Source organism: Limanda limanda, chromosome 11, assembly GCF_963576545.1.
Source record: "Limanda limanda chromosome 11, fLimLim1.1, whole genome shotgun sequence".
Lineage (NCBI taxonomy): Eukaryota > Metazoa > Chordata > Actinopteri > Pleuronectiformes > Pleuronectidae > Limanda > Limanda limanda.
This window is the reverse complement of record NC_083646.1, coordinates 26,606,527-26,623,294: the sequence shown is the minus strand read 5'-3', so window position 1 is coordinate 26,623,294 and position 16,768 is coordinate 26,606,527. Positions and strand designations below refer to the sequence as shown.

At 40.2% G+C, this 16,768-nt stretch overlaps 1 protein-coding gene across 1 annotated transcript in view; it reads left to right on the top strand.

The window, feature by feature from the left end:
- The window catches only part of LOC133014610 (furin-like protease kpc-1), a 161,983-nt gene that overhangs the window by 111,262 nt on the left and 33,953 nt on the right, over positions 1–16,768 (top strand). Inside the window, 1 exon segment of the mRNA XM_061081874.1 lies at positions 983–1,096. Within this exon segment, the coding sequence (XP_060937857.1) occupies positions 983–1,096 (114 nt within the window).

Here is a 16,768-nt window from a genome sequence, read left to right as displayed (position 1 = left end):
CCATAATGAAAAGGCCACTTGTGATTTTTTTTCTTTACATCTTTATGCTAATGTTTGCCATACAGAAGGAAGATATAGCTCAGCGTGACTGAAGAGACATGCGGAATGAATTGTAGTCATGTCATTAGTGATAGGGGAAATTAGCTTTAACTGTGTGGTACAGCTTTAATCACCTTTTGTTGTGCTCCTGTAGTGGAGAGGAGACTGTGCGCGTACAGATGGTACAGAGGCAGACAGTGGAGGCACTTTTTCACAGGAGTAGAAAAAAGCTGTTCAGAATGGGTGGCCAAGCGGTTTTCTTAGACTCCATTCAAGTCATTTTCTTAGGGAACAATAATGAGTGGATAAAGCAGAAAAACCCAATTTCCTTTATGCTTTTTATATCTAGTAAAAGCCCTCGTTGACGACCCTTTGGTCTTTTGTTACAGAAAACTGAGCTAATATCCTCCAGCTCTCGGCGCAGTTTAAAGGTCTTAATTGGATTCCATTAGTATATTGCTTGACATGACACTTGAGTCCGCTCTATTAGAATTCCCCTGCCTGGGATTAAAAAGAAGACTTTTTCTACATCCAACTCTCTAGGCTCTTTTGTTGAAGTCTCAAATATTCTTTGTTGGATTCACAATTTTTCAGTGACACCATTATTAAAACCTTAAGCTTGACTTAAACAGGTGCTTTTATGTCTAGAGGACCTGCTGTAAAAGGTATGGCCGTGTCTCAGCTCAGCAGTTTATGTATCAATAAACCTTAGCATTAATACAGTATAAGCTTTACATGCAGGGCTGAGAGAATGTAAGCCCCATAAAACAGTCCTCCAGCCACTTTCTGCACAAAACGGGAGCTTGTGTTGAGCTCTCGGCAGGTCTCTTCTCAGAGTATCACACAGAGTTGAAGTGTTTCCTCTGTGGTTTCAGTTGGTGTAGAGCAGGGGCAGAAGGAAGGATGCGTTTGATGATATTCTGTTTTATGTCCCTTGCCCCAGTCCTGAGCTGACGTGGAGGGATGTTCAGCATCTGATCGCCATGACAGCAAAGATCCCCGACCCCGAAGAGCCCGGCTGGAACATCAACGCAGCAGGATACCATGTTCACCATAGGTACTGTGACACATCTGTTCCCTTTCTGCCCACTATTTAAATGAGGCTAACATGTAAACAGATTAGTGTATTCATAAATCAAACCTTAACATGAGTAGTCTTGTTCCTTTAAGCCACTATGAGTGGCTAAAAAACCTTATTGACCTGTTGCTCTAGCCTTCTCAGCAGCATGTGCCTGTCAAGTTTACTTTGGTCTCTTTGGAGCAATAATACTCAGAGTCACTCCCGTCTGGTAAATATAAGACTTTGTTACTGTGAGGTTTGGGCTACCAGCAAAGCTTTCAGGAATTTACTGAACACATCTGAGAAATGATATGAGAATATTTTTCTATATCATATAACTCTCTCATTACGCTTTTCAAAAATTATTCTAGGTGTTGATCCAAATGTGAAATGTAAGATTACAGTAATTATCCCTATATGATCTCTACCTCGGATAATTTCAGATCCATTAAATAGCCTATTTGTACCACCTCAACATCCTTCTACACCCCACTGCCAGTAGACACATTGGTGTGTTAAAGGTCTTGTTTAGTTTGGGACTATTTCCTAAAAGGAGCTGTTCCCTAAGTAATAAATATACTGTAAGTTACTGGCAGCTTGTACAGAACAAAATAAAGGTGTACATTTAGGACATGTTTCTTAATAGCTTCATTATCTGTCTGTATAGATTTTCTCCATACGAGGATATTAATGATTGAACAGTTTACATCTATACAGTGTACATGGCGATGCAGTGGATGTGTTTGTAAAATGTATGATTACTGTAATTATCCCTACATTATCTCTAGCTGGGATAATTTCAACCACATTAAATAGCCTATTTGAACCACCTCAAGCTTTCAGGGACATCATTTTTTAGCCTCTGTAACACAAAATAGTTTAATTACTTTGGTAAATTAATATTTTTACAATAAAATAAGCTCAAATTAACTTAGAGTAATGGATGTATGCATAAAGCACTACCCATGAGTTCACTCAAGTAAAACGACCTGTGACGATCAGGCATCGTCCACCTCACTACTGTGATTTCTTTGCATGCACACACACACGCACAGACACACAACACTTAAAGGTGCACAAACCTACACACTCTCGCCTCATATAAAGCGCTTCAACCACAAAAAGCAGCAGTCTGTTGTATGACAGTTGAGACAGGTGATCTTGTCCAGGGAGGAGTGTCATTGTAATCCTCTAATGTTATTATCACACCCACAGCATGTCTGAGTGTCTGTACCTGCTCTGATTTATACAGACTGAGGCTGGAGGAAATGGAGCTTCTCTCGCTCTCGCTGTATGAAGCATGAATCTGAAAGAGAGAGAGAGAGAGAGAGAAGAGAGAGAGAGAGAGAGAGAGAGAGAGAGCCCTGTGCTCCTCCAGACATCGTATAAACGCTTTTACAATGCTTTTACAATGTCAGCCAGGCGATGACATATTGGTAATCAGTCATAGCGTTTGTGATGTTTTACCTCTGCTCTCTGTCTCACTCACCTTAACATTTCCTTCCTTCATCCTGGCTCTGACTCTCTGTCCTCACTGCTCTTTGTACTTTCTTCTCCCTCATCCTTCCTCTCCCCTTCTTTTTCCTCTGTATTATTCCCTCTCGCTGCCTACCCATTTCTCTCCTCCATCCCTTCTTTCGCAGCATGCCGTGTCATAAAATAGATTGTAATTACTGTGTTGCTGTGAGAAGAATGGATTAATTAAAATATAATGATGCCGATCACACCAGCGGGCGTCTGTTGAAATCTGTCCATTTAGGGGCTGTGGCAGAGGACTTGTAATGCCCTGATCATACTGCGGCGGCCACGCTAATTATGAAGAATGGTTTATTGCATGGGCGAGGACGGATGGACTAGACAGTGCAATGAGCACAGGGTCACTTACCATCAATGAGGTTGTTACAATACGTTAAAGATTAGATATGATATCTGTAATAAGAGGATCCTTGTTCAAGGAAATTGAAGATAACACTGAATGCTTAGGTTGGGGTTACTGAAGAAGAGAACAAAAGGGCAGCTCAATAAAGACAGATACAAGGATTGTGGTGTAAAACATAGACTACTTTGTTTGTGGCTTGATTTATGGAATGATAAAATATTTCCTGGAAAGTGGACGTCTTTCTACACCCTCTTGCCAGTAAACACAATGGTGTGTTAAAGGTCTTGTTTTGTGTGGGAATATTTCCTAAAAGGAGCTGTTCCCTTAGCAATAAATGCAAGTTTCTGGCAGCTTGTTTGGAAAAAATTCAAAACTTGATCAGTGACAGTCAAAAGAGACTCTAACAAGTCACACTTTATCAGAGTAAAAAACAAATTATCGTGTTGATTAATTATTCAATTTAATAAATTAAATGGAGGCAAAATTAACGTGAACAGTTAAAATCTTGAGTAAGTAAAAGAACAGATGTTTTCACAATAGAATTGATGCATTATGCTCAACAGGACTTGTTCTTGTTACCCTGGATTAGTTTAATAACAGTGTGTCGTTTTTTCTAATTATAAATAAGTCTTGATTTGAAAATTGGAAGTACGTGTGAAAAGTAGAAGTAAATTTAAATAATCCAGCAAAATTATCTTGTACAGTTCATAAGGAAATAAAGTGTTCCTTTACTATCAGCAGGTAGCATTATTCTATCTACAGTATACCAACATTACATACACTGATGAAAGCAAAGCAATCAAGATTTTGTATAGACTTATTAAACCAACCATTATTACACTACACAGTGCGGCATAAAAAGAAAAAATCTTTTATACTGTTAAATCATGTTTATTCCTACAGGATCAAATTATATTGTATCTTATTGTCAGTAAAACCCCTGAATACAACACACTCCTCTCTCAGTATGTGTCTGCAACCCAGTTGGTTCGTAGTGAAGACACAAGTAACAGCTGGTCAGTGTGGTTTGTAGAGAACATAACTCAAACAGGGTTAATAGGTGGGGGACTATTTCCAGCTGAGGATTAACATACAGTCTCCAGCAAGGTTATTAATTGTGTGTGGGATTGACACTTAATGCCTGACAAAGTAATTAGTCTTTAAAAGTTACACGGTCTCTTTTTAAAAGTGAAAATTCAATGAAGATGTTGATTATAACTTCCCCTGGAGTGTGTGTGGATTGAGGACAGGTGGTTACAGAGAGAGCAGCAAGTGCATGGCTTTGTTAAAGCTGCATGAAAAAATTGTTGCCTTATAGATCGTGGGGGTGAGTTGTATACGTGTGCATGTATATATTGATGTGTGTGTGCGTATATGTGAATGTGGGTGTGTGTGTCCTGGGATTTAAGAGGTTGTTGGGTGGGTGGAAGGGGTCGCCCGCATCCCAGAGTTCCCATCTGTTTGACCTCTCAATATAGACTTGAGCTTTAGAAAACTCTGATGTTGTGCTGCGACCCCACCCGCTATACCCCTCCATCCTCTGCTCCCACCACTGTGACGACAATAAACATGTCAGCCACCACACGCCAGAGCAATCTGCAATCAGATTTACTGTGCATGAAATATGGTGCTGCTTTTATTGGCGCAAAGCCTTGTCAGTCATAATTTATAGGTTGTTGCCAACGCCGGCTGTGATGTCAGCGAGCTCCCAGCACCCTCAGGAGAATCAAAAGGGGGAGAGAGCGGAATCGATAGGGGTGAGGAGTGGTGGTTGAGTGGGGGATAAAGATATGAGGACAGAAAATGTGTGTGTGTGAGAGAGAGGAAGGGAGTGAGGGAGGAAAGGTATTGGAGACGTGAGGGAAAGAGGGAGGAAAAATAACATACATCCATCCTGTTCCTCTCTGTGGTGAGTTTATCAGGTTGAGGGAGTGAAAGTGTCAGTTTTTTCCAGGGCCTGTACAAATGGATCTCTTCCTCTCCTCTCCTCTCGTCTCCCTCCTCTCCTCTCCTCTCCTCTCCTCTCCTCTCCTCTCCTCTCCTCTCCTCTCCTCTCCTCTCCTCTCCTCTCCTCTCCTCTCCTCTCCTCTCCTCTCCTCTCCTCTCCTCTCCTCTCCTCTCCTCTCCTCTCCTCTCCTCTCCTCTCCTCTCCTCTCTTTTCCTCTCCTCTCCTCTCCTGCGGCATTGCTCTGCACCCTTTGAACACTGACACCTATTGATCACATGGTCGACAGAAGGGGGAAAAAAAGAAAAAATTAATCTGCGATTCACATCTCCACTTGAAGCCTCTCTGACCCAGAAATAGAAAGTGGGGAGTCTGATGTTAGCTGCTTTGCACCAGAGGGATGACGTACGGAGAAGAAGCAGAACGTCCAAACAGGCTTAATTTCATTTAATCTCCTCTGATAGCATAGGTGAAACTACAGTAATTATCCTGTGGGAGATTTAGATAGAAAATAACAGCTGTGGAATAGATCAAAGAAACGCTGCCCTCTCTGCAAAGACAAAGTGAATATCAAGGAGAATGCATGAGTGGTGAAATGGTATCTTAAAAAAAACTGGTGTGGCATTAAAAAATGAGATAAGATTCAATCCCTCTTTTGAGAAATGATCCTCCGTTCACAGAGAACTATTAGAATGTTTACATTTGCTGCATTTTGCTCCATATCAAAATAATTAATTGCCTCCATTTTCAAATTAAAAGTACATTACAACACAATTAAGGATGCAAATGAGCCTGGGCCTGTCGCGAGGAGCCAGGAAAAGTGAAAGAGTGACTTTGTTGATGTATGAGTGTTTGCGTATTTTTTTGTGTAGTAGGTGTGTAGCAATGGATCATTATGCATGAGTGTGTATGTGTGTTTGAATACAGCAAAATGCTGCTGTTGTTGAAGAGAAAGAATCAGTGTTGCTGTGTTGAAATTACATCAGCGCAGGGAAATAAATCAGAGCTCTGCAGTAATAAACAACAGAGTAATTAGGTCATTTTCCCTCAGTAACTGATCGACCAGAGGAGCAGATACTATGTTATTCCTATTGTGTTAAAGGCTTCTGTCTGGGGTTTAAAAAAAACATCCAACATAAACACAACACGCACTCCTACACACTTCTCTATCTGTGCCTCTTCCAGAGGCTCTGACCTCCATCAAGCCACTTCCATGAAAAATGTCTACATCGCTCTAGAAACCAGGGACAGTAAAACATAATTTTGTCATAACCTTCCCTCTTTGGAGGGAAAACAGATATAAAAGTATATAGCCTGTGGTTTACTGCAAGTCCCCCTCACCCAGCCTGGCAGCAGCACGCAGGGCTGATGAATGCCGGGCGTCGGCCGACTTTTAATTGCTCGTAAATTTTTGATCCAGGGAAACCGCCACGTTCTCCTTGTCCCCGAGCGACATGGGTGACTCAGGAGGGAATAAAAAGAGCCACGGTGAGGAACACAGAGGGGATAGGAGGCTCAGATAGAGAGGAGACCGAGCGACACACTAACACGAGCCACATCATCAGGTGCTCCACAGCACAACATAGGAGAGTGTGTGTGTGTGTGTGTGTGTGTGTGTGTGTGTGTGTATGTTTGTGTGTGTCTCTTATCAGGTGGGTTCTGTCACTATGAAACACTTCTGATATGATGGATGTTCCTCTCTGAGGACAGACACATCACCCACAAACAATAACACCTTTCATGACAAGATCATATTTAACTCAATATAAATAACACAATATTTTTTGAAGTGGCCAATCGTCTTCTTATGTTTGTTCTCAATTCATCCACTGATTTGTAATTGACCGTCAATGAGTATTAATGTCAAACATCCCAAATTTGAACCCTGTCTCTTAGAAATTACATTTGTAAACCACCAATAATCAAAATATTTTGTAAGCAATGTAATGTGGTCTAGATTGCATTTTTTTAATCAGTGTAATGAGTTAATTTTCTTAATTACTGACACGCAACATTCTGATGCCGAACATACAAACATTCTAACTGACACCATATTTCATTAACTTTTTTCTACCCTCATAGCAACTAAAGCCCTGTGACCCCAGGTTTCAAGTACTCTGTGCTTTGCACTTTTCCATTCACCCAGACCAGTTAAAATACAAGTACAATACAGTGCAGTACAGTATAGTGCAGAATAAAAAAGCACAGTACGTAGCACAGGGTTTGCAAAATACTTTTCCAGAGGCTGTGCACATTTTTAGTTGAAGTTGCTGAAGGTTGTCACAACAAAACTTAAGATAGTGGGACGGAGCACAAGGAGAAAATACAAAAATGAGTTATGGCTCTGTGATACATAGAGCGGGACTTCTCTGGCGCAGGTGACCTTGAACTCCTTCACCACACTGCTGAATAGAAGCTGAAGCTTGGTGTTCTGACCATGAAAGATTAGCATAGGCCAGAGCAGTCAAGGTTGGATTCTATGTTGGTAAATCCAGGCCTTGAGTTTGCCGGGGAGCCCTGAATTGTCCACAGTAGACAGCCAGGTTTGGAGGTTTCCACTGGTTACTTGCAGAGCATGTAAGTGTTACAACATTCAACACTGAAATTATATTGTATTTTATGTAGATTCCTTAAAATATCTCTGCCCCTCATTCTTTTCAATGAGTTCTCTGCAGAATTCAGTTAAAAAGACGTAGGGTTCTCTTGCACTGGTGTGCATGCCTTGTACAGTACATAACTCTATAACATAAACTGTAATTCAAATAGTATATTTTATGAATGTGTGAGCTGATGATAAATGGCTGTATGTCATAATAATGTTTCACAGTTTAAGATTTGTCTTTCCCTAGCCACTGTGATGGTGTCTAATAAGCCTTAATTGTAATGAATGTAGTGTTCAGAGTGAATTTCTCCGATCATATTTCAGCTTTTCCTTGCAACATGCAGCACTAGCACCACACCAACATACCACCTTGGGTTTTGTGTTTTATTTTAAACTGAATTCCCTATTTTGATCCTCCATTAAAACAGTGAGTGGCTGAGGACACTAGCAAAACCACAAGCGGTTAATGTTGAAAGTGAAAATACGCTGCTTAAAAAACTAATCAAACTTTTAAAATTTGCAGCCCTAATTCAGTCTGCTCTCACATACAGTATAAGAGCATGCTAGCGGTCTCTGCAGGCTGGGCAGGGTCTTACTGACCTAACCTGACCTCTAACAGGGCAACTAACTAACAGTGAAACTGGAAGCAGCACTAACATGCCCCTCCAGTATCAGCACCTGAAGAACACCTAGTTGGTGACTTCTATTATGTTTCTGCAAGGGTATGTAGTAACCTAAGAATTGTGTAGCTATATGCTATTGTAAGCCCTTTAATTTCATCTTTCTACTCCTTTACTCCACATCAAGCACATCCTGGGGCAGCAGAAATGAGAGAACATCTATCTGAAAGGAAGAAGGGGGTAAATAAATAAGGTCCAGTTGCCTGCATTTGCATATACAGCGCTCCTTTTTCTTCTTTTACTGTGGAACAGTCCTTATTGACAGTGCCTCTTCTGTGTTGACAGTAATGGAGATAAGATTGAAAAATGGGCTTTAAAAACTGTCTCTGTAGACTCGTGACTGTTGCCAAGTCTAACAGATGCTCATCTGATCAATTTCTTACCCTGTTTGTCTTCCTCCCGAGATGAAAGTAAGAGGAGATAAATATAGGTTTATCCCACCATTTGCTTGTTCATTGCAGTTAGGTCTGACATCCTGCCGAGGATTTTGATTATTTCCTTCTTCTAGCCTCAGATCTCTATCACAGTTTTTTGTTTTAATTTATTTTTCTGTGCCTCCTTTTCTCTCTCTCTCTCTATCTCTCTCTCTCTTGTTCTTCCCCTGCTGTTTGTGTTGTTCCAGTCTCATCTGGTGGTTCTCGGCTCCCCAGGTTTGGCCTGTTGTGATCTCTTCCCTCTGCACATGGCTCTGCCCCCTCCTCTCCCACTCATGGCCATATCCAGAGACCCACAGATCATCCACAGGTGGCACTAGGGGCCAGAGGTCAGGGGTCAAAGGGAGCTGGCCATGGTGCTGCGTACCTCTTTGTGTGAATGTGTGCGTTTGTTCATGTGTTTTTATAGGCACATATAAGGGGGAAAGTTCATCAGACGTCTACATATACCAACACAACTACCCCATCAAACATAAGTAAATTACTGTATAAAAATCTATTTTGTAAAACTATGTGAATACATTAGAAATCTACACTTTTCCTTATGCACTAGCATTGTGTTTGTTTTTTCACCTGACTGAAACATAACACAACATATAGCATAGGAGGTCTGCAACTGTGGAAAAGCTTTCTTCTACAGTCGTCTGACAAATATTCAATATTCAGAATTTAGGCAAAGTTTATTCTAAATGACGTTTTCTGATGTTGAAGCCTGGTGCCTTGTGCAGAAGTTGTGCAGGAATATTTTCAAATTAAACACAGGGAAGTCTCTCAGATTTTTGTCACCAGCTTTCTTAAGTTGTTGTTTTTCTTTTATGAATCATACACTTTAAACTTTATTTTCATTTGTCCGTCCTCCCATTGTGTGCAAAACCATACCTTTCAGTGTGAATGTAAAAACAAATAGGATTATATATAAATAAAGAGATACAAACAGTAGTTTTATGTTACATCCCACTGACTGAAATAAAAATGGCTAAAAGGGGAATTACAGTATTTTTTTGACAAATCCTTCAATGAGAGATATCTAATGTTCTTAGAGAAATACCACTGACAAATATGTCAGAGAGAAAATGAAAGTAAAAAAAAAATGACAACATTGATTGGCTTGTGACAGTAAAGATTTAATGTGTTGACATGGTTCTCAGGATCCATCAACCCTGATGCCTCTGTTACTGTGTTTCACACTCTAACTAACACCAGGCAGTGCTGCTGCAGGCTGACCAACACATAGACACACAGCTCACTTCCAGTGGGCACAAAGGGAGAGAGATGGGTGAGCCTGATCAACCCCAGTAGTGTCAACCCAATTACTCATTCTCTTTAAGGGCTATTAAAACATAATTGCCCGGCGATTTACATCCAAGTTAACGTGGCCCCGAGATAATTTATTATTTTCCATAAGCCCTTTCTTTTGTGTGCTGACTGAAAGAGTGTGGAGGGGGAGAAAGAGGCAGACTGTAATTTCCTGAGTCATGAAGAAAGGCATGTTGGCAGCCCAGTGTAATTGTTTAAACCCCACTCTCAGACACCTTCCAGTCACCCCCTTTTAATCCTCGTTATCGCTCTCATTAGGCCGAGGTCAGGGGTCAGCCGGCTCCCCCCGCTGGAAACACAAACACTGCGATGGATAGAGGAAGGGATGGATGATGGGCTGGATGAAGGGACTGGAAGGGATTGAGCCGTGGTTGAGACAGGGATTTCCACTTCAGCACTGTTTTTTTACCTTTTTTTTGTGGAATAAAGTTGCTTTATTACATTTTTTTTATTTTAGGAGGATAAATCCTTATTGCTTGTATTCACTACAGATTTTAAGTTGAATGAAAGAGAGGTAACATGAGTCAAGGGGAAATGTTTTAGTATCAGTGGTAAAGTACAGTTTGACTAGCTGATCCCGTGGCTGCACATATTTTTTCAGAAGTAGACACGAGCTGTATTCATGATAAGTGACTTTACAGTGACAATATTCATTTCCAAATGTGTTTTAATATATAATTATTTTGATCAGTTATATTAAGTTGTCTTCCATCAAATCAAAATATACTTTATCTCATTTAAAATATTATTGAAAGAAATCCAACACTTTCCACAATGCGCAATGGTTTATAGTGTAAGTTAAAGTGAAGGTTTTAAGACTCAGCATTTAACAAAATATTCTACTCTGGTTTGTTTTAAACAGATCTGCAGTCAGACTTCATCATAGCCTGGTGGTTAAAATACACACAATGTAAGCACGACATCCGAGGTTTGGTTCAGGTTAAGGTCTTTGTTGCATGTCATTCTCCTCTCTCTCTCTCTCTCTCTCTCTCTCTCTAAATAAGTGTGACTAAAACTTGTTCTTGGTGCGCCTAACATTTAGCTGGTGTGTTTATGTGCATTTTAGCAACATGTGTCACCTCTCTCATCTCTTCTGAGTCTGGGAGCCAGGCAGAACACTCACACAAACAGGCCACGGACCAGCCCCACCCCCACTCACTCACACACAGACTAACGGACAGTGAAGCAGATATGAGCGAGAAATGTTGATCAAGGCGGAATATCAAATTAGTTTAAGAAGAGTAGCGACAAAAAGGTTGAATACAGGCTTTCTACTACATTCTGCTGCTGCAAAATTATACACCAACACTAATCACAAGCTCATTTATTTTTTCCCCTGTAAAAGTTTTTTTTGTAGTTATCCCTTACTCTTGTTTAGGATTAAGTGTAGAGGGTGTCACACCTTGTTAGAGCCCTATGGGACAAATTGTGATTTGTGAGTATAGGCTATACAAATACAGTTTTATTGATTGAAAATATTAGGACCTGAGGTACTGAAGTTCACTTTGTGTTTGCTTAATTCACTCAAAAGTGTATTAGGCTTGTCAAGTGGGGTTTATTTTATATATATTATTTTATTAGAATATTTTTATATTTTTATTTTTATTATAAGTCCAATGTCAGACTGACTATTTCTTAGAATTAAAAGTGAATTTCTCTTTGAAAGGTTGTACTTGCATGATCATGCTATAATATCATGATATCAGTGGTATAAAATGATGACAATAATATCATTTATTACAATAATTTCTTGGACAATGTATTGTCCAACCCAAATTTGTTATTGTGACAGGCCTACCTTAATATTTTCAATAAAGCACCAAGTGAGAGGTTTCCAACAAATGACCTGTTTGGCATTTTTTGGCAGTCTCTACCCAGAAGACCTGTGAGATTGATCTTTTAAATCTATCTACACATCATTTCAGTACATGCGTCGGTTCACAAGCAAAGTCATTTTCACCATTTTCCAGGACTTTTTGTGCATTAAATATGGTTATTAGCTGTATGCCAGGAACCTGTCTTGAAGCCCATCAGCTGTTGTCTGACAAATAGGGGGCAATGGCCAATATTTTGGGGCTTCCAGTATTTAGCGGATATCCAGGCCAAGACTCTGTCTTCCGTTTGACTTAAAATGTTTACACTTCAACTCGTTGTTTTATTTTTCTCCACACAACCAACAAACAGAGATACTTTTTGTTTAGCTCAAGACAATATTTTGGCTAATCCTTATTTACAACTATCAATCAATTATTTTGCTCTCTGGACTGTTTACCTGCAGGCAACCAAAGCCTGTTCAAATGTGATTGGTCAAACGAGAATCTGTTCATAGAGATAAGCCAGGATCAGATATATCAGCCCTGTTTATGGATGTGTGTCTATATCTGTTTGCATCTGGGCCTCCTTCTAATTTCAGAACTCTCCAGGAACTCCAGTTCTTTCTGTTTCACGTCAAACACTTTTCTGGAGCCTGTACAGTACACTTCTTCCTCTGATCTCTGTTAGTTTATGAAATTGATTTATAAAGTTCTGGGGAATAACTAAGATTTTTGCTCAAACATGCAGTGTCTTCGAATCAGTTCTTGCATCCATTTTCATTCTAACTTTCATTCTATTGTCTTTGTATGGATTCATGCTGCTTCAAAACTTGCTTTGTATTTTTCCCGAACACATCTTTACTGTCTACATTGTGTGTAACTTCATTACATTCTCCACGTTTGTGTCGAACAGTAAGACTGTGTTGTGTTACTTATCTGTAAAGCCTCTTGTTTGCTGTCTTCTATTGTTTCCTCTTTTTTTATTCTCAGTCTCCTCCCACCCATCCATCTTTGCCTGATCCCACTCACCTCTGATCTGTCTGCAGGAATCACAACCTTGTTTCCCCCAGTGTCCCTCTCTATTTAAACCCAATAAAGATCAATTAAAGTCATTAAGGGCTTTTTTTAAAACAAGGCCAGGCTACTAAATGAGTTAGCAGCCCCCCGTCTTTCTCTATATATAGTATACGATATGTCTCTCTCTCTCGCTCGCCCTATTTTGCATGCACATGGGCCTGTACGGGTCTGTTGGGGGCCAGGGTATTTCCAGGGTCACATCAATGAACAGTACTGCTAAAACTACTACTTGATTAAAAGCTGACATTTATACAGGGCATCTGAGGACAAAACCCATATGGTTGCATTGATTCTGTCAATGGGTAATTCCTGGCCTGACATTCAGTATGTAAGTATGTAAGGCATAGTAATATATAATCAGAGACATTGTTGTAGATAAAGATGAATTCTGAGGAAGCACACCTCAACAGCAATTGGGTGGATTGTCATGAAATATTGTCCAGACACTCAAATACATCCGGCTGAATTTGGTGAAACCCTTGACTTTTATTCTAGCAATAGCATCAGATAATCAAAATTTTAAATTTTTAAATATGATATCTTGATAACATTTTACTCTTTTTACAGTGAGCATCACAGCCTCATAGAATTATAAGCATTGCTGGTTCTTCTCACCTACCTTGTCTGTTCTGGAAAATACCAAGTGTGAAGGTGCCTTGGAACACAATCTTCAGAATAACTTTTGAGACTCCATTAAAGAATACAAGAAGTCAAAAAAAGCAGAAGCAGCTCAGATGATTTCTTTTAGTCTTCCCCTCTGACAATATAATGTTTAAACGACAATGCCGTCAATTCGCTGGTAGTAATACCATAATGATATTGAGTGGCAACACAATTAACGAGGTGGATAGGTTCATTCATTTTCCCTTTTGAAATAGGTAGACTTTTTGTGCACTCTTCAAAAAAGTAAGCAAACACAATAGTGGAAGACGCGATCGTCAGTAGTAGATGCAGCCCACGTAGGTGATGACAACAGGATGTATGTAAGTCATACAAAAAATGTTGACCGCTCCATGAAGTGCAATGTGGCTGTTGTTTGGCTCTTTTGAAGCAAATTGTACTAACTTGATTCTGGCTGTTCTGGGTTTGTACCCTTGGGGTTGAATGCATTGTAAATTGCTTTGGATAGAAGCATCAGCTAAATGAAATGTAAAGTAATGTAAAAACCAAAACCAACCGAATCCAGGCCTTTTGGTTTTACCACATCAGTAATCACCCTTTCAGCTCATAACCCTTGAAAAGCCACTATCACAAAAGCTGCGATCAGAGCGTTACAGAACCATCCAGCTACTGTAGCACTGGTGAACTGTTCTTACTCTCAACTCAACAGAAAGCAGGTGATGTCTGGGAGCGATAGGAGAGATGAAGGAGAAGAAGTGACCCATTCACAGGACAGCAGGGAGCCTGGTGGTGTTACTGTGAGCTGACAGGACTGTCATCACACACAGCAGACTCTGTGTATGTGTGTGTGTGTGTGTGTGTGTGTGTGTGTGTGTTACATACACTGTGAAACTGAGAGCATATCTGTATAGTCCATGTGAGACAATGCATTAGTCTGTTTGTGGGATTGTGTTTGCATGTGATAAACCACGTGTGAATGTTTAAATTCAAGTGCGAGGCTATTGAGTGTGTGTTTGCTACTGTATCTGGGAGTGTGTTATGGAGGCCAAAGCTAAATTAAATCTCGCCACATCTCACTTCTTTGCATGTGTGTGTATGGTTTGTGGTGTGTGTGGAATGTGTTTCGTTAGTCGCATGCAGCTTCACGTGCCCGTCTCCTGCTTCAGCAGTGTAGCAGCCATTCTGGTACAGGGGCAAGGCGGGCAGCTCCTGATCACTCAGCCTGGGCTCTGCCTCCCTCTCCATATGGCCACAGAATTCCTCCGCTGCCTCCCCAGGCCTCTGCCAGTATGAAAAGCAATTGTGTGGAATGTGTAGGAATTAAGTATCCCATCATTCAGCGCAGACATGCAATTAAAGAGCTGCAGCCGTCACTCGCAGTAGACATCATGTGAGTCATGTTAACTCAGCACAGCGGAGGCCTGACATTTTTTGTTTTCTCTTAAAAACAAAAAAATGGCAAGCGCACAATTAATAGTCTCACACGCTTCCTGACTTCCATTGGCACTTGTTTACACACATTCAGAAGTAATAACAGTTGGTCTATCTTAACACAATCCTTGGGTGTTGGTTGCTACAGTATCTCCCTGTCCACACTGGGCCTGAAGTGAATTCTTCCTACACCACAACATCTCCAGATCTCATGCTGTGATGAAGGGAAATTTTTCTGAAAGAAGTCAAGAGAAGACAAAATGGTAATTGCGGCATAAGGGATTTCAGGAGGACCGATACTTTGGTACCAAGTCAATGCCAAAGCTGTGAAACATATCATGATACTTGTACAGTAACGTCTGTAGAGCAGATGTTGTATGCACCAGAGAGGAGATTATTCTAGGAATAATGGGGACAGCGTAATAAAGTCACCAGTGTTATGTCAAATGTGAAGAAGAAATAACGGCAAGAAAACAATGACATCTTGTAGAATGGCCGCAATACGTGTGTACCGGTGTTTCCGTTCTGACTTTTACATTACATTACATTCATGTAATTTATCCAAAACGACTTACATTTGGTGCATTCAACATCTATGAGGGGCGAGACATGTTGACTTGGAGAACTAAGACACCAATGATGTCACCACAGGCATCCTCCCCATTTTGGGGAATTTGGTTTGACAAGAGCATGTCAATCAACCAATCAACCAGTCAACTGGTTGACCAAAGCTGGACAGCTTTGATATACTGCAATGGACAGTGTCGCAGATGAGAGGTCGCCATTGCTCAAACTGGAAAAAACTAAGAGGTGACTCAATACTTTAAAAGATACTCAGTTGATTTGTCAAACACATTAGCTGAAGTCTCAGGTTAGATTTGTAACTAAAGGATAATTTTAAGGCCATAAGTGACGGCCAGTCATCCTTTCATCGTACATAAATGTTAATATTATGATATGGCTTAAAAAATTTAACTTGACTCATTCTATAACAATGTACTCACCTTGGCATGTACGTCTAAGTGATAAGCTGTACATTAAGAGAAAAGAGAAGGACATTTAAAAAAACGTTGGCATTCAAAGAGAAGCAAGGTCATGCAGATCATATGAAATAATGGATGTAAAGTGGATGCATTTATGGTACTGTACTTACTGTACATGTACACTGAGCACGATCTCAAAATTAAAGTGGTTTCTGATCAGTCTTTTGGTACCTGGAATACATAATAATAAGGCACACTAGTGCAAGTGTTACATATATAATGTGTGTATTGAATGGCATAATCGCAAAAACACATTGTGATGATTTAGTTTAACATTTAAACTTGAATAAAGTGGCGTCACTGAAACATTTGAGTAATTGAACAAAAAAGAGACATTACAAGAAGCAAAAGTGCTCTAAAAATATTTCATGATTGAAACCAAAGTAATATAAAATACTACATGAGAACTTACAGAGATCCCAAAGGACCTTTTACACGAAACAAATGGAACCTTAAATAAATGCTCCAACTCTACAGTTATTATGCGGTGTTGTGGAAGTCCTATTGAAGTACTATTCCTGCTACAGTGTTTACTCAAGGAAGAAGTCGTGCTTGCCTCTGTAGTGTTTCCACTGGTTTGTTTCTATCTCTTCTGATAGCTCATATCAGTCTGTTCACAGAGCTAAGCTTGAGTGGGCTACAGTGTAAATATCCCAGACCTATTATTAATCCAACTAAATGTTCCTCGCCGCCGTCAAGCCACTAAGTACAAAATGGTGAATTGCAGACACGAAGAGAGATAATTGCCATTCACACTGGAAATTTGGCAAGCGCCTTCCCCACGAGACCCGGATGAAATGGTGCTTCAACCCCCGAAACTGTCATT